We start from the raw sequence: 23,167 nt of genomic DNA, 5'->3' as shown, positions 1-23,167 counted from the left end.
ACGCACACGCACGCACGTGCGGGGAGAGGGGGGAGAGAGCCTACCTCAACAACAACAAAACTGTACCATGCACTGAGTTAATATCTGCCCTGCTCTTGCTGAAGCCCTCAACACCCATGCCGTGTGGCTCACAACCGCCTGGACTCCAGCTCCTCCACGGGCATCTGGTTCTTCTAGTCTCCTTCAGGGGTACCAGCACTTGTGAGCACATAGCCACATACAGACTACACACACACACACACACACACACACACACACACACACGATTAAAAAATAAAACACAACAAGATGTGAGTATACCTTTAAGAAATAATAAATACATGACCACCCCAAGCCTCAGAGACGTAGATGGTACACAGTAGGTGCTGCATAAAGGGTTTTTACAAAGAAAATCATAAAGCGAAACTGTTTTCCAGGTATAAATGGTGTCTTTCAAACCAGCCATGCTATTCACACCTGTAATCCCAGCATGTGGTAGGCTGAAGCAGGAGATTTGCTGCGAGTATGAGGCCAGCCTGAGCTACATGAGAGTCTGGAACTTTAAAAAAATAAAATAAAATAAAAAGAAGAGATTTGCAGACTTTTCCTCTGAGCCTGTCTGTTTACATAAATATCAGTCACACTTTTTACAGCTGGGGTGTGTGTGTGTGTGTGTGTGTGGTGTGTGTGTGTGTGTGTGTGTGTGTGTGTGTGTGTGTGTGTGACAGAGATGAGGGGAGAGATGGGGAGATAGCTAGAGAGACAGCTGAAGAGGGTAGGCTGCACCGGAAACCTCAGCAGGCAGGGATCCCCATGGGGGGGAGGGGAGCCTTTGGTCTCTCCACAGCCTCTTCCTTCCCCCTGGCCTGGGGGTGAGTGGGGAGGGGCAGTTCCTCTTTCCTTCCTTAACGCGGTGGACGCTGCAGCTCCCAGGGGGGCTGACAATCTGGCCACAGAAGGAACAGGATCACACTCCTGTCGGGACCCCCGCCCCCTACAAGAAACATGAACCGGAAAGATAGCAAAAGGTAAGAAGACCCTTCCCAGAGAGGCCCGGGAGAGCCAAAGCCCTGGTACCTCTGGCTACGGAGAAGTCGGGGTGGGGGGCAATAGGAGAAGGGGTACCCCACTCCTCCAAGATGGGGAGCTGAGCACCTGAGCCTCCGTTACTGCTGTTGTCTCTCTGGAGTCTGAGCTGCCCTGTGTCCCTCCATCCTAGCTCCCTCAGCTGGCTGCCTCTGTCTTCCCTGGGGTCTTCCCTGTCCCCTATTGTGGTCACTGCCCCCCCCCCACTGGAAACTCCAGGCTCCTGCAGGACTGTGCCCCAGGAGAGAGGCTAATGACGCAGGTCTATACAGCTTCTCTGCCTCTTAAATCGCTCCTGGCTGCTTCAGACACTACTGGGGGCTGCCGCTCTGCAGGTAAGGGTCAGGTGGCTGCCTGTGCCAGCAGGATTGGAAATGGACCCTTGTCTCCTGGCATTGCTTGCCCTCCTATCCCCGTAAGGAAGGATGGTGCAGGGTCCCTCCCCTGGATAGCTCCTCCAGTCTCCATAGCACGATCCTGATGAGCAGAGGGGTTCCACCCTCCTCCTCAGCATTACAGTTAGAGAGCCTTAGGTGCCTCTGTCCCTGGCTGTGTGGCCTTAGGTAAGTTACTCAACTACTCAGAATTATCATGGGTTCCACTTTAGAGGGCTTCTCAGAACTTACTCTGTTTTGACCACCCGTTCTAAAACGTAAGCGTGTGCCAAAGTCACACGGAGGCCTTGGGAAGCACAAGCCACCGGACCCACCCCTAAAGCTGTAGATTCTGTGAGTCTGCAGTGCTTATAGGGAATGCCCAGGAGGGTGATGCTTTTGGTACTCGGGTGGGCACCTGGAAAACCTGATCTTTAGGGAGCCCTCGGCCCTCGGGATGCTCCCAGTCAGTGCTCAATAAGCGTCTATTATCATTTAACATTTAGCAGCTGCCTCAAGCCCTTGTGATGCTACCGGGGACACAATAGATTTATGTTAGGGTGTCCCTGTTTGTGTTCTTACCCCCATGCTACGCCGCAAGCCTGGCTGCTGCCTCCTGTCTTTATTTTTATTTTTTTATTTTATTTTTTGGGTTTTTTTGAGACAGAGTTTCTCTGTGTACCTTTTGCACCTACCCGAGCACTCGCTCTATAGAACAGGCTGGCCTCGAACTCACAGAGATCTGCCTGCCTCTGCCTCCTGAGTCTTCCTTCCTGTCATTTTTTATTTTATATTTTTTTTTTTTAGATCAGTAGCCCAGGCCGGACTAGAACTTGCAATCTGCATGCTTCAATCTCCCAGGCAGCTAGGATTACAAGCTTTCTCTACTTCCCCACCAGCTGGGCCCCTTTGAGGAGCCAGGCTTCCTAATGTCTGGGAAAATCCAAGGATGCCTTTACTTTCATGTGAAGAAAACAAGAGTTAGAAAGACACTGGTAACTTATAAAAAGGACACAGCTGGCAGAAACTGCTCCAAGCCCCTTTTGAATGACTCTGAAGACGAGATTCTAACCCTTCCCTCTCTTCCTCCATCTCTCTCTCCTGCCTCGCCCCTTTTTCCCCACCTGGGACAGACACTCGGGCATAAGGCAGGAAAGGTTATTTTTAAACTTTCCTTGAAGCGACTGTGGCCCCAGGGACCCTGCCTACCTCTCTGGGAAGCTCCAGTACTCCCTCTCTGGGCTCCAAATGTGGAGGAGTAGGCTCGAGGCTAAGACCTTGGATGAGGGAAGGGTCTGCTGCCTTCCAGGGGCAGGGTGGATCCCAAGAGGTCTGACTACATGAGTTGGCTCCATCACTGGGCAGCAGAGGCATGACTCCTAGGCTCCAGGTGTCGCTCTGGCTCTGGCAGAGCCTGAAGGCCAAAGTACAGGACACTTTGGTCCTAGAGTGAGTCATTTCCGGGGTTCCCTGAAAACTCAGGATGAATCTGCAGGATCTGCAAGATTTCCCTGTGATGCTTTGGGACTGTTCTTCAAGAGGAACTTGAGAAAAGAGATGGGAAAAACAGAGGGTAACAGGGGAGAGACAAAATACTCAAACAACTATGCGAGCTTTCCTTTATATGTGACACCTCTATTTAAGTATGTGTATGTACACATGCGTGCATGAATACACTTGTGTTACATGAAAGCAGAAGACAGTATTTGGGAAAGGGAAGGAGCCAATGGTAGGAGGTAGGGCACATGGGAGGCAAACAGGAGCAAGGTATGGATACAGTGATAGAGATTATGTGTGAAAAATGTCATAAGGAAACCCACTATTTTGTACACTAACTTCAAAAACAATAACTAATAACAAAATAAGGAATGAGCTTATGCCTAGAGGGGGGAATCGAGCCTTTGAAAGTCCCTTGGTCTTGGGTCTTTGAACATGATTACCGGGAGAATCTGAAATATTTTTGGGTTTTTCCGCCATGAGTTCCCAATGGGTAGTCCTGGACCGTGGTGTGCAAGACCTTTAGTCCAGGGGTCAAGAGGAATTCTGGGAGTGTACTTGGAGGAAGGGCTCCCGTGATGCTTTGCGGTGGGTTTCTTTTGTGTGTGTGTGTGTGTGTGTGTGTATCTACAGGAAGTCTCATCAGGAATGCTCTGGGAAGGCAGGAGGACGGGGTCGGCCGCGACAGGCCCGCCGCCACAAGACGTGCCCCACCCCCCGGGAAATCGTCAAGGTTATGGCTTCCATGAATCTAGGGGTGCTGAGTGAAGGCAGCTGCAGCGAAGATGAACTACTGGAGAAATGTATTCAATGCTTCGGTGAGTAGCCCTATATGGGCCAGCCTTCTCAGCACTACCAGCCAGCTAAGTCCTCCTCTGTCAGCTTCACTGGCCCAGGTAGAGAGTGGGTAAGTAGGATGAACCTTCCTTATGTAAATGATGAGAGAGAGCTTGGGTAGAGTGGCTGTAGTTTTGAAGGTTGAGGCAAGAGGATAAAGTTCCAGCCCTAGCTAGGTGATAGGGTCTGTCTGTGCCTTTAATCAAAGAACTTGGGAGGCCGAGGCAGGCAGATCTCTGTGAATCTGAGCACAGCCTGGCCTAAATAGCTAGTTCCAAGCCAGCAAAGGCTACACAGTGATATCCTGCCTCAAAAAATAAATTGACAGAGGCTAGAGTGGCAGCTTAGTGATTAAAATCATGTACATCTCTTGCAGAGGGCCTGAATTTGGTTCCCAGTACCTCATCAGAAGGCTTACATCAACTTGTAACTCCAGCTCCAGGGAACCTGATACCCTGCACCCATGTGAACACCTCCCCCCCCCCATACACAATTTAAAACAATAAAAATAGGCCAGGCAGTGGTGGTGCACATCTTTATCCCAGCAGTCAGGAGGCAGGGGCAGGAGGATCTCCATGAGTTGGAGGCCAGCCTGGTCTACAGAGTGAGTTCCAGGACAGGTTCCAAAGCTACAGAGAAACCCTCTCTCTCAAAAAAAAAAAAAATCCTAATAAAAATATATCATAAAAGTTCAAAGAAAACATCTTGAGATGCTTGAAGGCAAGGAACCAGGCTCACGCTATCCCATGCACATGACAGATAAGGAAACTGAGGCATAAGGAAATCATATTGCTTGCCCACGTTTCTGCAGGGCATCACAGGTAGAACCAGCACCTGCAGCAGCCTGGTCACCCAGTTCCGGAGGCCATGGGTCTGATGCCCGGGACGCAGGCTGACGGACTCTTCCCCCCTCCTCCAGACTCAGCTGGCAGCCTCCGCCGTGGGGACCACATTCTCAAGATGGTGCTTACGATGCACAGCTGGGTGCTGCCATCCTCAGACTTCGCTGCCCGACTGCTGACCTCATATCCTCCTAGAACTGTGCTCTCTGTCTCCTGGGAGAAGGGAGGGGGGGAGTGGGCAAATGGGGTGCTGCAAAATAGCCTTGACTAGAACTCAAGTATCAGGAGGCTGCGAAAGATGCACAGGGGCTAAGACAGCTACAGATCTGTTACCTGGTCAGGTAGGACTGGGCCAAGACCCCCAATCCCACGAGCACCTCTCCAAGACCCCCTAATGTACTCAGCCCCTCTTTCTAAAATCTCATGCTATGCATCTATGTGATAACTCATGCTGGCATGAGATAGCCTGAGGTAAAAGGATTTCCTCTAGTCCAAGGCTAGCCTGAACTATATACAGTAAGGCCCCCATCTCAAAAAAAAAAAAAAAAAGTTACGCGATCCCTATCTTGTTTTAAAAAACGTCCCAAGTCCTCCCCATCCTCTGAATCACCCCTGTAAATCTTGATTCCAGAAACTCCAGAAATGCCCCAAGATCCCTATGTGTAGAATTCTTTAGCCTCAGGCCCCCTTACAGAGAGCTCTCTGCATCTACTGCCAGCCCAAGTTTACCTCCCACCTCTGACCCCTCCCAGGTACTGGCTGACCCATCACCCAGAGGCGGTGCGCCAGGAGCCACACCTAGAAGAAGTCATTAGTCGGTTTTGGGCCACTGTAGCTCAGGAGGGCAACTTGGCCCAAAGGAGCCTAAGAGATGACTCCAACCTGTGAGCCAGCCCTACCCTCCTTCCCTGCCCCCACCCTGTCCTGCCCACACCTTCCACATGGCCCAAACCCTCAACACTTGAGCCATTCCAATAACCTGTCCTTCTTGGCCTCCAGACTGAGTCCCAGAGGTCCCGGGCCACCACCTCTCATGAGCAGCCCAGGCCTGGGCAAGAAGCGCAAAGTGTCCTTGCTGTTTGATCACCTGGAGACGCGGGAGCTAGCTCAACACCTCACTTACCTCGAGTTCCGGTCCTTCCAGGCCATCACGGTGAGAATGCCTTTCCCAGCCTGCCCCCAGGCAGGACACAGAATGGGGGTGGGGTGGATGTGCCCCTGGCACAGGCACCCCTATGGTTGTAGGTCTTACTATTATTGCTATTACTGTTACTGTGCTAACAGCGCTGGTAACTGAACCCAGGGTCTTGCCTATGATGGGCAAGCTCTCTAACACTGAGCTACACCCCCAGCCCACACTATAAACTCTTTTTTGAAATGGGATCTCACTATGTAACCCAGGTTGGCTTGGAACTCACTCTGTAGATGAGGCTGACCTTGAACTCGGAGATCTGCCTGTCTCTGCCTCCTGAGAACTGGGGTTAAAGGTGAACACCACCACTCCTGGCCAGTGCTTTTTTTGGGGGGAGGGGGGCTAGAGACAGGGTTTCTCTGTAGCTTTGGAGGCTGTTCTGGAACTCGCTCTGTTGACCAGGCTGGCCTCGAACTCACAGAGATCCACTTGCCTCTGCATCCTGGGTACTGGGGCTAAAGGCGTTGTGGGACCACTCGTAGCCAGCGTTCTTATGTCTAAACTGGCGGCAGGAGGGCCTGAGACAATGAGTTAAGCTGGCTGGGTGCTAAGACCCTGAATCCAAATGCCATCCCTTCCTTCCTTCTAAAAGTTTTATTTTGCATGTTCATTTATCGTGTTTGTGAGACAATGGTTAGAGGACAACTTGTAGGAGTCAGTCTTCCCTTTCTGCCACTGTGTGAGTCCCAGGAATGAATGCGTCTCAGGATCGTTTATCTACTGAGCCCTTTTGGCAACCATTTCTTGTTTCCCACTCATTGACCTCCTGTCTGCCCTGTGTCTGGAGACAGGAGTCCCGTGGTCTCCAACAATGTAGTCAAGGAGGAATTTGAACTGTGGTCCACTCCCTCCACATCCTGAGTGCTAGCATTACAGATGTGTGCCAACACAATTGGTCCCTGCAGATCCAACCCAGGGCTTGGTGCATGCTAGGCAAGCATTCCACCAAGGAGCTATGTCTCCGGCCCTCTTTGGTCCCTTTCCTTCACCTAGCTAGCTTTGAACGGTTTCCCCACCTCTCAGGTACCCATTCTTAAGATAGAGGACCTACTACTTCATGGAGAGGTTGAGAGAAAGAAAAATCCATTTTAAAAGTGTTTATTTCAGTATGGTGTGGTGGCATAGGCCTCAAATGTGAGCCCTTGTGAGGCCGATGCAGGAGGATGCCTAGTTCAAGGCCAGCTTGGACTACATGAGACCCTGTCACAAAAATACTTATTGTGGTAAAATCACATAGTTAAGTGCTCAGAATATTTTATCATTTATTCATGCATTCACCAAGTATTTCAATTCATCTTGCCTCAGTTCCCTCATATGTAAAGATAAAAATTGCAACGAAGTCAGGTGGTCTTGGCTCATGCCTTTACTCCCAGCACTCCAGAGGCAGAGGCAGGCAGATCTCTGTGAGTTCGAGGCCAGCCAGTGCTACACAGAGAAAAACCAAAACCAAAACCAAAACAACAACAAAAAGCAAATCAGGGAATCGGGATATTAACAGTTCCTACCCCAGAGACAGTGCATGGTTAGAGTAAACACTATCTGCGGAAAACCTTTGAAAGTGTTGCATTTCACTTCCCTAAAGGCAACTGCTTCTGTGTTGAAATATATCAGCCGCTAACATCTAGACATTGCTTTGAAGGAAAGTGGGAATCTGGTTTCTTATATATTTGGTTGTGAGCCTAGCCTTTGATGGCTGAGCCATCTCTCCAGCCCAGGAATCTGGTTTCTTTAGGGGACACATTTCCAGATTTAGCTGGTGCGTGTGTGTGAGTGTGTGTCTGTATACATGTGCATGCACTCCTTGCTAACCATGCCCCAGTCAGGCCTATAGTAATGAGTATGCAGAAATGCAGACTGGAGGAACTCAAGGGGATGCTAGGGTCTCTAGAGGTTGGGACTGCCAGGAAGATGGCATGTGAGCACTATGACCCGCCCTGACCAGTCTTGTCCTCAGCCCCAAGATCTGCGGGGCTATGTTTTGCAGGGCTCAGTGAGGGGTTGTCCTGCTCTGGAAGGTTCTGTGGGTCTGAGCAATAGTGTGTCCCGGTGGGTGCAGGTCATGGTGCTGAGCCGTCCCGGGCCTGCACAGCGCGCCCAGGTACTGGACAAATTCATTCATGTGGCACAGGTAAGCTCCTGTCTGACTGCCCGGTCTTTCTGCTTGCTTCGCTCTCTCTCCTCTCTCTCTCTCTCTCTCTCTCTCCCTCTCCCTCTCTCTCTCCAGTCTTTCTGTATAGCTCTGACTGTCCTATAACTCACTCTGTAGACCGGGATGGCCTTGAACTAACTGAGATCTGCCTGCTTTCTGCCTCTCAAATGCTGGGCTTAAAGCCGTGCGCCACCACAGCTGACTTCTACTTGCTTCTGGGACTGTACGCTAACATTGGGACAGCTACCTGACCCTCTGTAGTGTCTATTGTCGCTGACCAAGGTGCCAGGCTTTCTTTGTTTGGTTGGTTTTAGATTTTCAAGACAGGGGTCATCTGGACTCCCCCACCCACCACACCATCACATTGCACCCCACATCACCTGAGCCCACACTCCTGGGATCTAGCTATGACCTTGATGTCACGTGCTTGGCTCCACCTGTTGGCTCTATAGTTAGGAATTAGCACTGTTTCCCAAGCCCAAGGTCAAATTCTATACCCCAGTGTAGAGAAAGGATCCTTTTCCTGGCTTCAGCTCTGTATGCCAGTCCTCAGCCCCCTAGGGTGTCTTTGAACAGTGTATCACTCTTAGTGATACTTTGATACAAAGTGACTTGGTCCAGTCTTTCTGGCCCTGACCTGGTGAGTCAGCCTCCCCTCCCTTCTGGGAAAAGGGAAGCCTGTGGTCTGGCCTCTTTGAATATCTCCAAAGCAAACTACGCCCTTCCTTATGAGCCTTCCAACACTTTGCTTCCTCTTGCTTGGCTATATCTGTCAGTACTGGGGATTGAACCCAGGTGCCTCCTGCACCCTAAATAAATCCTTTACCATTGAGCCACACCCCCAACCCCTCACTGGGGGATTCTAGGCAGGGGCTCTACCACTGAGCCACACCCCAGCCCCTCACTGGGGGATTCTAGGCAGGGGCTCCACCACTGAGCCACACTCCAGCCCCTCACTGGGGGATTCTAGGCAGGGGCTCCACCACTGAGCCACACCCCCAGCCCCTCACTGGGGGATTCTAGGCAGGGGCTCTACCACTGAACTATATATCTTGCTGGGCTCTTTAAACCTGGGAGCAGGTCTGGCATCAACCTGGAGCCTCTTGGCCTGAGCATCTTCTGCTTGGTCCCTCCTGCCTCGCCTCTCTCCACAGTGATGTCCACCCTTGAAGCTTAAACTAGAGAAAGAATTCTGATAAGCCTGAGGCTCTCACGCTTGTCACACATGTTTTAGTCTTCCGTGTCTCTCTTGTCCTATTCATCTATTCATTTCTACCAGTCATACCTTCACCTATGTGAGTTGGTTGACTGCCCCCCCCCCCGACTCCTGATAGGTTTCTGAACTCTCTACACCTGGCTGGCACATACCAGTCTCTCTCTGAATCTGGCCAACTCTGTACGACGCCTGGCACCTTGCCAGCCTGCCCCACCCATCTGCTCACACCTGGCCCACACTCACACATGACTGAAACCCCTAACTCAGCACCACAGCCTGCCACTGTCCCTCGGCACCTCTACCTCTGCCATTTCCTCCCTTCCAGAGGCTCCACCAGCTACAGAATTTCAACACACTGATGGCAGTCACGGGGGGCCTGTGCCATAGTTCCATCTCCAGGCTCAAGGACTCCCACAACCACCTGAGCCCTGATAGCACTAAGGTAACCCCCTTGGGCCCCCAAAGTCCAGAACGTTCATCTGCCCTGAACCTTCACACATTACTCCCTGACTTGTCAGTCCCTACTCAACGGCTCTGGAACCATCTTAGGACCTTTAATCCCAGATTCCATAGACCCCTGGCTATCGCTATTCTTTCTTCCTAGGCCACCTATGTGCTGAGCAATGTCCTGGCACCTCACTGGTGGGCTCTGGGCAGCTGCTCGCTCCTTGTGCATCTGGTCCAGATTTCTGGGGTCCAGAGTGCAAAGATGGGATGAATAGTTCTATCCCCACTCCAAGAGGCTCAGAACAGAATGTATGCATATATGTGTGTGTGTGTGTGTATATATATATATGCATATGTATGTGCGTGTGTGTATGTATATATACGCATATGTGTGTGTTTACGTGTGTATGCATGTATGTATATATACATATATGTGCATGCGTGCATGCGTGTGTGTTGGGATGGCTCCTCCTCAGCTTGAACCAGGTGCTTCCCAGTGCTGCTTCCTCCTGAAGGAGCACCCTCCTGTCAGCCGCGCTTTTCCGCCTGTGGGCTAACAGAGGACAGTGGAGCAGCCAACGCACGAGACTACCGTTTGCACATGGCTGAAGCCCGTGGTGATTTTATAACATCCTGTGCATTTCATATCCATAAAGTAGGAGTTAGGGGTCTGCACCGGCTGCTTTTTCATGCATTTCCTCTTTTCCTCTTCTGGAGAGGGGGGATGAAGGAGATGCTTTGTGAGAGGCATGTTGGACAGAGGCTTTCCTATCCCTAGCATGCACTTTCTACACAGGCCCTGCTGGAGCTGACAGAACTCCTCGCCTCCCACAACAACTATGCCTGCTACCGCCGCACCTGGGCCAGCTGTACTGGCTTCCGGTTGCCGGTACTAGGTATACACCTCAAGGACCTGGTGTCCCTGTATGAGGCCCATCCAGACAGGTTGCCAGATGGCCGAGTGTACCTGCCGAAGCTGAATAGCCTCTACCTGCGGCTGGAGGAGCTGGCAGAACTCCAGGGACAGCATCCCCCCTGCAGCGCCAATGAGGACCTGCTACACCTGCTGACGGTGAGCTGTGGGACCTGTGTCACCTGAGTTCCCCGAAGAACACAGGGGACCAATATTTAGAGTCCTGGGCTACTGGGGGTCTGGAGGATCAGGATAGTTAGTATGAAATGAGAGATTTTTGTTTGACTGGTTTGGTTTTTGCTATACTGGGAATTGAAACTAGGACCTCACTTACAATATGTGAGCACTCAACTGCTGAACAATATCCCCCTCACTGGGGGATTCTAGGCAGGGGCTCTACCACTGAGCCACGCCCCCAGCCCCTCACTGGGGGATTCTAGGCAGGGGCTCTACCACTGAGCCACGCCCCCAGCCCCTCACTGGGGGATTCTAGGCAGGGGCTCCACCACTGAGCCACTCCCCCTCCATGATGAGTTCTAGAGCAAGTTTTTCCACCACCAAGCTACATCTCCTTCCCAAGCATCTTCCTTCCCCTTTAATATTTATTTTAAGGTCAGGTCTCACAGTGTAGCTCAGGCCAGGCAAAATTTTCTTGCCTGCAAAAATTTCATTGCCTGCAAAGCAAGGACACGAAAGGGACCCACTTCAGAGTGTGGCTAAGAAGAAACAATCAGTAATGTAGTAGGAAGTAATTAAAATAGTATCTGAGATGGGTATGGTGGCTCACACCTTTAATAATCCCAGCATTCCAGAGAATGAGAGTCAAGGCCAGCCTGGTCTACCTGTGTCAAAGGAAACGAAAAAGCAGAACCTGGAACAAGATGAGCACAGTTTGTCCTGACGCACGGACCTGCTCCAGGCCCCTGGATGGCTCTGGGCTTTTGTGTCCCTGCACCAGCAAGGAGCTGGGGATGCCATGCTGTAGTAGAGCGCTTGCCTAGCAAGTGAGAGGCTCCGTGTGTAGAGAGGTCTGTCCTTTCCTTCTCTGTGGAAAGAAAAACAAAACAAAATAACCCAATGTCTGAGCTCCCTACATCAACGGTCTCAAGCTTCCAGGGCGTGGCGTAGCTGGGGGCGGGACCAGAAGCCCTGATGGGTGTTGATTACATCCACCCCAAATTCAGGAGGCAGAGGCAAGACGATCATGAGCTTCAGGCCAGCCTGGTCCATACAGTGAGTTCCAGGCCAGCCAGAGCTACATAGTGAGATCCTGTCCCCAAAAGCAACAAGAAAAAAAAATAAAGTGGAGAGAAATTAAGGAAGACAACATTGACCTCAGAAGCCACATGCATGTGAGCCCATGTGCCTGCACATATATATGTGCCTGCCACACATACACACACAAACACACACACAAGCAAGAGCTAAGGATGTAAGTCAGCAGTGCAACTCGTTTGCTTGTGTTTTGCTTTGTTTTGTTGAGACAGGGTCTTACTATATGATGTAGACCAGGCTAGCTCTAAACTGGTGACATTCCTCTCCATCCCCTGCCTACAACACACTATGATTCAGGCAAGTTCACCATGCCCAGAGAGTAGCAGAGCCTGTTCAAGACCCTTAGAAGTTTGGCCCTTAGATGTATGTATAAGACCTTCCAGGTCCTCAGCTTACAACCCCACTACATGGCTGCCTTTATTGTGCTCATTTCCTGGGTCAGGAAGGTTGAGACGGTGACAAATCCTGATGATTGGGTAGTGTAAGACTGAAAAGTTGACTTCATAGACCCCGAGACAAGGCCATGCATAATTTTTGTCAGGACCCAGTGGAAACTGGCAATATGTGGCTCATTGTTAAATTCTAAACGAGAACTCAGCAGGGTGTGCTGATGCATTCCTGAAATCCTAGCATCCAGCAGGCTAAAAGAGGAAGCTCGTGAACTCCCCACCAGCCTGGGCTATGTGATCAAACTGTCTCAAAAGGGCGGACGGGGAATGGATGTGAGGGATGGCTCAGTGGGTAGCTCACAGCTCCCTGCAACTCCAACGCCTTTCCCGGTCTCTGTGGGCACCTGCTCATACATGGCACACACACACACACACAGACACAATTGTCCATAAAGGCCTCGGTGGGAGCAATGCACTTGTGGATTTTGGAGGGAACAGAGTGGAGGTGACAGGTGTGGCAGAGCAGGTCCAAGAGTCTCTAGGGGTCTGAGAAGAGGATGGGGAAGCAGGGTCCAGGCAGAGATCTGGAGGAGGAACTTTGCTGCCCTGTCCATCCCCAGCTCTCCCTGGATCTCTTCTACACCGAAGATGAGATCTACGAGCTTTCCTATGCCCGGGAACCACGTTGTCCCAAGAGTCTGGTGAGCCTTGCCTCCCGACCTCTGGCCCCACCCCACCCCCACCCCTGCTATGCTTCAGCTGTGTTCCTCTGCGTCTTTCTAGCCACCCTCCCCTTACAAAGCACCTCTGGTCGTGGAGTGGGCCCATGGTGTGACACCAAAGCCAGACAGCGTGACCCTGGGTCGGCATGTAGAACAGCTGGTGGCGGTAAGGAGGGACCTGCGGCCCCTGTGGAGGGATTCCAGGTGGCAAGTCTGGAGGAAGCCAAGCCCACCTGGGTGCCTTGTCCTTACTCTACTCTCTGTGTCCCTCTCAAGTCTGTGTTCAAGAACTATGACCCAGAAGGACGTGGCACCATCTCTCTGGAGGACTTTGAGCGTCTGTCAGGCAACTTCCCCTTTGCCTGCCACGGGCTTCACCCACCTCCCCGCCACGGGTAAGAGGCCCTGGCTCCTGGATCTTCCCCAAACAAGGATCCTGGACATGCCACGAGAGGCCAGTCATGCTGAGGTGTGGCCTTTGCCCTGTAGGAGTGGCTCCTTCAGCAGAGAGGAGCTGTCGGAATACCTGCTCCGTGCCAGCGCCATCTGCTCCAAGCTGGGCCTGGCCTTCCTGCACACCTTCCACGAGGTCACCTTCCGCAAGCCCACCTTCTGTCACAGCTGCAGCGGCTTCGTGAGCACTTAGCCCTGTTAGCACCCTTGGGCCCTGTCTCCCTGGATTAGCTCCTCAATGGGGGGTGGGGAGGAGACTTCCAGAAATGCCCCAGCCTCAGATAGTCCACGGTTCATAAAGGCACCAAAAACTGGCATTCCTGTATTCTCTGTACTTACCAAACTCTACAAGACAGCGGGTAACCTTTACCTAGACAGTCAGCAAGCTGTGAATACTATCCAAAGCCATGAGCAATTTCCACAACACTGGATAATACGCAGACCTGGGTAGATTGCACTGGGCACGGTAGTGCACCAGAATCCAGGAGTTGCATAGTGAGTTTGAGGCCAGCCTGGGATCTATGAGACCCTGTCTTTAAAAAACAGTAAAATAAGATTGTTTTTAATTTAAATTAAAAAATTAATTAAAAAAAAAAAAAGTAACATAGCTGGGCATGATGGCGCACGCCGTTAGTCCCAGCACTCAGGAGGCAGGGGCAGGCTGATTTCTCAGTTTGAGGCCAATCTGGACTACCAAGTGAGTTCCAGGGTTCCAGGACTACACACACTACACACAGACAGACATCCTGTCTTAGAAAAAAAAAAAAAAAAAAAAAAGCTGGAGAGATGGCTCAGCAAGTAACATCACTTGGCTGCTCTTGCTGAGGGACTGGATTTAGTTCCCAATACCGGGCAGCTAACAATTGCCTGTGATTCTAGTTACAGGGGATCCAGTACCCTGTTTTTGCCTCTGAGCGTACCTACATACATGTGTTGCACATACAGACAAGTGACATACATACATATACTTAAATACTTCTAAAAAAAAAAGATGATAGTAATAGCTAGGCCTAATGGTCCATTCTTGTCATTCCAGCACTTAGGAGGCTGAAGAAGGAGGATTTCCATGAGTTTGAAACCAGCCTGAGCTGCAAAGGGAGCTCTAGACCAGTTTCACATGCAAACAGAGTCAGACCTTGTCTCAAAAAGCTAAAACAGGCCAGCATAGTAGCTTATCAGGCAAAGCTGCTTGCAGCTCAGCCCAGAAACCCAAAATCTAGCCCCACGACCCACATCAAGGTTGGAGAACTCACTCTGTTTAAGTCATTCTCTGACCTCAACATGTGCTGTGGCATGTGCTCACAGACAACAGCCACACATGTACACATGCCAAGCAATAATACAACAAAAACTTAAAAGAAGATACTTAAACTATTTTTCAAAGACCAGCATAACAAATAATAAAGCAAACATGGCCTCTAGGTAGTAGGATGGTGCACCTTTAATGGCAGCATCTAAGAGGCAGTGGCAGGGAGATGTCTGAACTTCAGGTCAGCCAGGGCCACATAGAGAAACCTGGTCCCCAACATCATTCTCTGACCCTGGACCACCCAAAGCTTTCATTTCCAAGTTAAGGACATCTTTTATTCTTGTTTTGTTTTCTCTCAAATTTGGCTCTCTGAAACAGGGTCTTCCCATGTAGCTCAGGCTGGCTTCAAATTCATTTCACAGGGAAAGGGTGATAGTTCAGTGGTAAAGACTGCTTGCTGCCCTTATGCAAGTTCCTGGGTTCAGTCCTCAGAACACACACACACACACACACACACACACACACACACACACACACTTAAATGGATTGTGTAACCCAGGCTTGACTCTTAATTCTTAGTCTTGCCTCAGCCTCTTGGGATTACAGGTATGTGTCACTATACCTGGCTCCAAATTCTTGGTAGTGGACAAATCTCAACCATCAAATCAAAACTAATTCATAGATCTCACCGTTTCTTTACTGCTAGGTCTGCATTTGACATAGCCCATGAGCCAGGCAGGTCCAGGATCTGGAGAGAGACACTGTAATGACACAAACAGCCCCTACCCACAGACAGTACATTTTTGTTAACTCAGAAGTTTACCCAGTTCTAGTATCCTACACGATTCCCTGAGTTTGAGATCATCTTCAAGTTGCTATAATTTTGGTTAATCTCAAGAAATTTCAAAACCTGTTGGCTTCCATCCTCTCCCGTGCTCCCTCCTCTAGTCCCGCTAACCAGTCCTCCTTTCTTTCTTCAGCTCTGGGGTGTCACCAAGCAAGGTTACCGCTGTCAGGGTAAGTGAGAGGGAGGGACTATCCTCCTGCAGGCTGGAAGAATGAGGTGTCTGATAGTTCCTCCCCCGCAGACTGTGGGCTGTGTTGTCACAAACACTGCAAGGATCAAGTAAGAGCAGCGTGCAAGAAGAGGCCGGAGACGAAGGGTGACCCTGGTCCCCCAGGAGCACCTGTCCCAGCCACGACACTTCCTCCTGCCAGCTGCGGTAAGACCCAGGCAGAGCACCATACCTGGGAGGAGGGCCCAGAGGATGGGGTCCATGCCTGAAGCCATAGAGTCCTCCCTGGCACCGTCACATCTCTCTCTGCCACCCATCACATCACAAACAGGCTCCGAGGACAGTCTCTCCTGTGCGCTGTCCCTGGATGCTGAGTCGGGTAGCTGCCTTCGCCATGCTTGGACCCAGACGGAGCCCTCACACTCTCCCTGGGAGACGGAGACGGTAAGGCATCCTCGGCTGGACTCAGGAGAGGCAGCGTTTGCCTGGGAGTCAGAGGAAAGGGAAACCCTATAAAAAACCCTCAGTCATCTGGATGGGAGGTGAGAGACACCGGCTGATGGGGGCTGGGGTGGAAAGAAAAAATAACTTTTTTCTTTTTTGAGATGGTGTCTCACTATGTGTCCTATTTGGCTTTCTGTTGCTGTGATAAAACAGTGGCCAAAGTCAACTTGGGCAAGAAGGGGTTTATTTGACTTGCACTTCCCTGTCATAGTCCATTTGAGGAGGAAGTCAGGCAGGAACCTGGAGGCAGGAGAGCATGGGGAGTGCCGCTTGCTTGCTCGCTCCCCGTAGCTTGCTCACCTTCCTTCCTTATGCAGCCCAGGGCCACCTACACCCGTGTGTGGGTGGCCCTTCCATCCCACTTCAGTCATTAGTCACGAAAATGGTCAGTCTGATGGAAGCAATTCCTCAACTGATGTTTCCTCTTCCCAGGGGACTTTAGTTTGTGTCAAGATGGCAAAACCTAACCAACTAACTCACTGTGTAACCAGGCTGGCCTCAGACTCACAATCATCTTGCCTTCACTTTCCAGAGTGTTGAGATTATAGGCACGAGCCACCATGCCCAGTGAACACTGACTGGTTTTTAGTGGTGATGGAAATAATGAAGTCATAATACACTCAGGTGACAAAGGTGGATAGCTACTAGCACAGAAACAAAGACCTAGAAACAAACGAACAAAAAAAAAAAAAAAAAAAGGCTAGGCATGGCTGCTCGAACCTATCTTTCTAGTGCTGAAGAGGCTGAGAAAGAATAGCCACAGCTTCACCTACATGGTGAAGATCCAGGCCAGACTGTCATAGTGAGAGACCCTGTCAACAATAAATAGGAGCACTGGCCTACCCAGGAGTCCTTGGCATGCGCTCCAGGGTCAGGGTCAGCAGCATCCATATGGTGGAACATGATGTCACCCCCCATCCCTCCCCCCACACAAATTAGGTCAAATATGTCAGGAGCTACAATAAATATAATTGGAACAATTTCCAGTCCTGAAAGGCAGAGATTTCATCTGAAGTATTGGTTCATTTAGCCATAATCTGAGTGAGACCCTGGTCCTGGCTGTGAGCTGTCCCCTAGAGAAATGAAAGGCCCCTCACTGTGTGTTCTTCCTCCCTCCAGGTGCCCTTCCCAGCACAGGTTTCACCATCCAAAGCTTCCTCGGAGCCCAATGCCTGAACGCCATCTGGAGTCCTTTCCCTCAGTCCCTCAGCCGCTGTCTCGTCCACACGGCCTCTGACAAAGCACCAACCAATCATCTTCTACCCTAGAAAAAGTTGTGTCGCACTGGCCGTCAGTCCTTTCCCCTCACTTAGCATCTTTGGCTCTGTGTTGGATGAATTTGCATTCCACTCATGTCATCACCCCAACTCCTTACTTCCCAGATAAGGAGACTGGCGCTCAAAGCGGGAGGCGAGGCTCACGCTGTTTCCAAACTGAAGCGCTGAGCCAGTGGACCACAGTGACTGTTGGCACAGAGCTGGAAGTTGTGAGGACAGAGGGGACAGAGTTCTAACCAATGTCAGGGAAGAGGCTGGTGTGGGCAGTGTGTGAAATACCTTCCTCTGCTTGGGGCCTCCCGCAGCTTGCTCAAGGTAAAACCCAGGCCTACGGTTTATGAAGCCATCCACGTCTCACCTTCTTACTCATCCTCTTCCACCGACACTGGTCTCTATTTCTAGAACATGCTCTGAAACGCCACCTTGGGCCTTTGCAGTAGTGGTTTCCTTTACCTGGAATGCCTTTGGCCAGAGGTCTTCATGGCTCACCTGCTCCAGGGCTTCGCTTAAGTGGCATCCCCTTGGTGTGGCCCTCCTGACCTCCAAGATGTCACACACTTGTTGTGACACCCCCTCCTGCTTTATTTTTCCCCATGGTACTTTGGTCTCTACCAAACTAGACATGTCACCTGTTTATCTTGTTGAATGTCTGCTCTTCCTCACCGGGAAGAGCTCCCAAAAGGCAGAGACGTTTATCTGCATCATCCCGCTGTGTTCCAGCTGCCTAGCACCTGTAAAGTATGTGTTCAATGCTTCACTGTCTTTCCCCACACCCACGTGAAAAGCAAAAGGCTTATCCCGACCTGCCCCTCCACAAGCGCACACACCCTTGAGCTGGTCCCTACAGAAACAGATCCTGGAATGATCAAAAGAATTAAATTTATTTTCCAGACAACATGGTTCAAGGTGTTGAATGGTAGGTGTTTAGGGCTTCTACAACAGAGAATGCTGGGCTTAGGTGCCAAGGAAGTGACCCTCAAAGATGGCCAGTGACATCAGAACCTGGCAGAATCCGACCGACCCTCCAAGGCCCTTTACTTCTTCTTCTTTCTTCGACCCCAGCGCTGTGGGCCAGCCTTCCCGCTTCCTCCATTTTCCCTTCGGCTCTTCCAGGCAGGCATGGGTGCCTCCAGCTCATCTGGGCGCCCCCCACGGTCTGGCACATCACCCATAATCACCTGAGAATTGATTAGACAGAAGTCTCAGTAGGTTAAAAAAAAAAAAAAAAAAAAAGAGTTGGTTGTGCTGGAGTGCCCCACCATCCTAGCATTTAGGAGTGGAAGAAGATTGGGAGTCCAAGGCCAACCTCTTGGCTACATAGTGAGTTAGCTTCAGGGCTAGCTGGGCTACATGAGACTATTTCCCCCTTCCCCTCCCCCACCAAAAAAAGAAAGAGAATTTCCCTCTATCTGCTATAGAGAACGGTTGGTTTGAGGCCAGGAACCAGGGAGAACCCCGGACCAGGAGAAACCCCAGAAGGATGCCAGACTATCTCCTGCCCGATGTATGCCCACCTTGTTGATGGCACAGCTGGTCCCTTGGCGGGCAGCCACACTGGTAGCTGGGACCAGACGGGAAAGGTCAGCTCGAGCAGCCAGGACATGTGCGACAGAGACATCAGATTCTGGAGTCAGTCGTCCTCGGATTGGGAACAGCACTGCCTTCATAGCCTCTCCTTTGCCCTGGAGAAGGGGGAAGGGCATCCATGGAGAAGGTGCCCGAGGGCTCATCCCCACTTGGGCTCTGTATGCTTTGAAGGGAGTTATTCTGCAAGGCACACATCCTGTGATGGACAGCTGAGTGTGGTGGCATAAGAACAGTCATCTCAGTACAAGGGGAGTAGAGACTAAAGGATCAGGAGTTCAAGGTCACCCTCAGCCACATGGCAAGAGGCAAAAATAGCTGGGCAGTGGGTGGTGGTAGCAGCGCACACCTTTAAACCTAGCACTTGGGAGACGGGGCAGGCAGATCACTGTGAGTTTGAGGCCAGACTAGTCTATTACACAGAGACACCCTGTCTTGCAGGGAGGGGGAAGGCAAAACCAAACTCTTTAAAATGGTTGACCATGTAAGAGATGGAGCCTAGATGACAATATCAAGGTCAAAGGGACACTGACCTTGGAGGAGATTCATGCAATTCCCACAAGCTGCCCAAGCTTACATGTATAAGCCAAAATGAACCTAATTTTCCTTATAAAGTACCCAGTTTCTGGTACCTTGTATTAGATAGGCTTACTGTCCATTTTATTATGCAGGGGAATAGTTCTGAGAACCCTCCCAGCTGCGCGTTCTAGAATGCCCTGGAGGCCCTGAGAGTCTAGAAGTCTTGAACCCTGTAAGACTCTAAAGTATGGACTAGAGAGATGGCTCAACAGTTAAGAGAACGCACTGCTCTTGCTGGGGAACAAAGTCAAGCGCTCAGCACCCACAGGCGAACTTACAACCCTCTGTAACTCAAGTTCCAAGGGATCTGACGCCCTTTCACCTGCAAGCACCAGCCATGCACATGTTACATACATACACACATACATACACACACGTATAAAAAAAATCACATAAAATAAAAATGAATAAATATTTTTTAAAAAGATTCTAGGGGCTGGAGAGGTGGCTCAGAGGTTAAGAGCACTGGCTGCTCTTCCAGAGGTCCTGAGTTCAATTCTCAGCACCCACATGGTGGCTCACAACCATCTGTGATAGATCTGATGCCCTCTTCTGGCCTGCAGGGGATACATGAAGGCAGAATGTTCTATACCTAATAAATAAATAAATCTTAAAAAAAAAAAAAAAAAGATTCTAAAATGTGGGCTGCAGAAGATGGTTAAGAGAACTTCCTGCTCTTTGAGCAGACCCGACTTCAACTCCCGGTACCCACATGGGGGCTCACAACCATCTCTATCTCTGGTTCCAAGGGATCTGACACACCCTTCTGACGTCCGTGAATACCACACACACATGACACACATACACATATTAGCAAAACACATCAAATATCTTAAAAAAATCTTAAAAGATTCTAAAGTAGTCTGGGCTTGGGCATTCCCAAGAGGGTACTAACTGTCGCCCCGACCCTCTGCCCTGCTGCGCTTCCCTAACGGCTGCTCATTCCTGCTAAGACCCCCACACCTCTGCCCGGCCCCACACCTCTGCCCGGCCCCACACCTCTGCCCGGTCCCACACACCTCTGCCCGGTCCCACACACCTCTGCCCGGTCCCACACACCTCTGCCCGGTCCCACACCTCTGCCCGGTCACCACACCTCTGCCCGGTCCCACACCTCTGCCCGGTCCCACACCTCTGCCCGGTCCCACACACCTCTGCCCGGTCCCACACACCTCTGCCCGGCCCCACACACCTCTGCCCGGTCCCACACACCTCTGCCCGGTCCCACACCTCTGCCCGGTCACCACACCTCTGCCCGGTCCCACACCTCTGCCCGGCCCCACACCTCTGCCCGGCCCCACACCTCTGCCCGGTCCCCACACCTCTGCCCGGTCCCACACACCTCTGCCCGGCCCCACACACCTCTGCCCGGTCCCACACCTCTGCCCGGCCCCACACCTCTGCCCGGCCCCACACCTCTGCCCGGTCACCCCAGTGGAAAGCAGACGTTGTAAGGTCCAGACGCTTCAGGAGGAGGCAGCGGCGGCAGCAGTACTGTTCTGTCAGGCTTTGGGACAGAGACCCCAGGGCTTCCTGGAAGAACAGGTCTGGGTCACACCAAGGGTCCCATCTCTGGGTGAGGATACTGTTCACGGCCATCTATCTACACATGCTCTTACCCATTGTGATGTGTCCAGTGGGGAGTGAAGGAGGGGCTGCATGGACTCTGGGGGCAGGGAAGGCAGCAGCTCAGAGACCTGGTAGAAGAAATCACCAGAAGCCAGGGGGGCACAAACAGAATGCACCTTTTGGGGTTTTGCTTTGCTTTGTTTTTTGAGGCAGGGTTTCTCTGTGTAGCCTTGGCTGTCCTGGAACTCGCTCTGTACTGTGTACCATCACCAGGATGGACCTTCTTAAGGACTCTGGTTCTCCTCAGCCTTATGAACCCAGGTCTCAGAAGCAACAATACCTGTTGGGTTATTTTCTTAACTGCTATCTAAAATAAGCCTGCCATGCCTGCTGTGAGCAATGCCAACCCTGGGCAGATGGACCTCGGCTGTATACAAAAACAAAATAAAGGGGCTGGAGAGATGTCTCAGTGGTTAAGAACACTGACTGCTCTTCCAGGGGACCAGGGGTTCAATTCCCAGAACCCAAATGGCAGCTCACAACTGTAATTCCAATTCCAGGGCTTCTGACACCCTCACACAGACATGCCTGCAGGAAAAATACCAGTGTGCACAAAGCAAAAATATAAATAAACAACAAAATACAATAAAATAGCTGAACAAGCCAGAAACGTGCCAGTAAATAGTGTTCCTCCATGGTCTCAACTTCACTTACTCAAGGATGGGCTGTAACTTATAAACTGAAACCAATCCCTTCCTCTCCACACTGGATTTGGTCAGTGTTTTATCACAGCAAAAAGCAAATTAGAACAAACAGCGACCAGAGTTCTAAAATGGTCTTGGGCCATTCTTTCTAGAGATGGTTTTGAAGACAGGATCCTCCCCCCCCCCCAAGTAAGGTAGCTCAAGAGGGGGTTCTTAATCTCTACCTTGTCGTGAAACTCCCGAAGTAGCTGGCTGGCCAGGGTTCCACGTACGGGTCTAGGCAGCGCCAGTGCTTGAAGAGTTAGCATCAGCTCCTGAACCAAGCCATTTCCCTCTTTTGTCTCTTCTCCAGTGGCCTGCACGGGGCTAGCATCTAGCCGGAGCCGCAGATGCAAGAGACGGGCAGCCTGGAGCTCCGAGCAAAGAAACCCTGAAAATAGGAACAGATCCCTGCCCAGCTAGAACCTTGGCCCCTCCCCCAGACCAAGCCTCACCCACTTCAAGGCTGCAGTTCCTCCTCCACCTAATTCAACCCATTAAAGCTTTCAGAGAGAGGCCTTCATCAGCCCTAGTCCGACCGCGCCTACCTGCGGCCTTCGACACTCATTTCAAAGCTTTGGCCCCAGAGAGCTCAGGCCCCGCCCACTCCCGAGGCCCCGCCCACTCCCGCCTCCCGGGGCCTTCCAGGCTCACGCAGCAGGCGCAGGCCGCCGCCGGGCTCCCGCAGCACAGCGGCGCAGTTTCCGCCGCAGAGCGCGCGATCCGGGCAGTGCAACGCCCGCAGCAGGCCGGCCAACTGCCGCAGGAATTCGTCCTCTGCGTCCGGGCCTGCGGGAGGAGGAAGCCATCAAGGGAGCGGCGGGAGCCGCGGCTCCACCCGCCGTCCGCCCAGATCCTCACGCACCGTGGCCAGCGCCCAGCACTACGGTGCCCTCCTCTTGCCTCTCCAGAGCTCCCAGAGCCGTCAGCTCGGCCGCCAGCCGCGCGCACAGCGCCCTGAAGTCCGCACACGCGAGGCCCCGAGACGCCTCCTCCGGGAGGGCACCGTACCTGCAGGCGGCGGGGCGCGTCAGTGCGTTCCTCTGCGTCCGCGCCCCGAGACGAGCGTGCCCGTCCCGTGCCCCCAACCACACCGCCAACCCCTTACCCCAAAGTCAGCAGGTCGCCGGCCACCGTGGCCCCATCCATGGGAGCTTCGCTTGGGGACCCCAGGCGCGCACCCCCTTCCGCCTGGGACAGGCTCCGCCCCCGAGGGCGCGTCCTCCCGCCCTCCCGAAGTCTCCATCCAATCACATTCTCGTGCGAAGGAGCTTC

The 23,167-nt window shown here is 51.7% G+C and overlaps 2 protein-coding genes across 3 annotated transcripts; one reads left to right on the top strand and one right to left on the bottom strand.

Moving 5' to 3' along the window:
* The first annotated feature begins 892 nt into the window (after window positions 1-892).
* Rasgrp4 (RAS guanyl releasing protein 4) lies at window positions 893-18,312 on the top strand. Its single transcript, XM_051207049.1, has 17 exons — window positions 893-1,007; window positions 3,570-3,754; window positions 4,693-4,814; window positions 4,895-4,956; window positions 5,368-5,499; window positions 5,615-5,768; window positions 7,762-7,935; window positions 9,498-9,614; window positions 10,416-10,691; window positions 12,817-12,897; window positions 12,980-13,084; window positions 13,195-13,313; window positions 13,408-13,552; window positions 15,601-15,637; window positions 15,709-15,843; window positions 15,968-16,080; window positions 17,260-18,312. The coding sequence occupies exons 1-17, from the start codon at window positions 985-987 to the stop codon at window positions 17,314-17,316; spliced, it is 2,037 nt and encodes a 678-aa protein (XP_051063006.1). The 5' UTR covers window positions 893-984; the 3' UTR covers window positions 17,317-18,312.
* Window positions 18,279-23,113, bottom strand: Fam98c (family with sequence similarity 98 member C). Of its 2 annotated transcripts, XM_051207047.1 has the most exons (8): window positions 23,001-23,113; window positions 22,758-22,903; window positions 22,547-22,681; window positions 22,078-22,283; window positions 21,200-21,277; window positions 20,997-21,113; window positions 18,932-19,099; window positions 18,279-18,595 (listed from the first exon to the last, which is right to left on the bottom strand). In XM_051207047.1, the coding sequence occupies exons 1-8, from the start codon at window positions 23,039-23,041 to the stop codon at window positions 18,452-18,454; spliced, it is 1,035 nt and encodes a 344-aa protein (XP_051063004.1). In that variant the 5' UTR covers window positions 23,042-23,113; the 3' UTR covers window positions 18,279-18,451. The 2 variants fall into 2 exon arrangements, with proteins under 2 accessions (XP_051063004.1, XP_051063005.1); XM_051207048.1 differs by lacking the exon at window positions 21,200-21,277 and having other exon boundaries at window positions 23,001-23,076.
* Between the last annotated feature and the right edge of the window lie 54 nt (window positions 23,114-23,167).

The sequence above is a fragment of the Phodopus roborovskii genome, unplaced genomic scaffold (genome assembly GCF_943737965.1).
Source record: "Phodopus roborovskii unplaced genomic scaffold, PHOROB, whole genome shotgun sequence".
NCBI classification, from domain to species: Eukaryota; Metazoa; Chordata; class Mammalia; order Rodentia; family Cricetidae; genus Phodopus; species Phodopus roborovskii.
The sequence above is the reverse complement of the archived record's forward strand: the minus strand, read 5'-3'. Positions and strand labels throughout refer to the sequence as shown.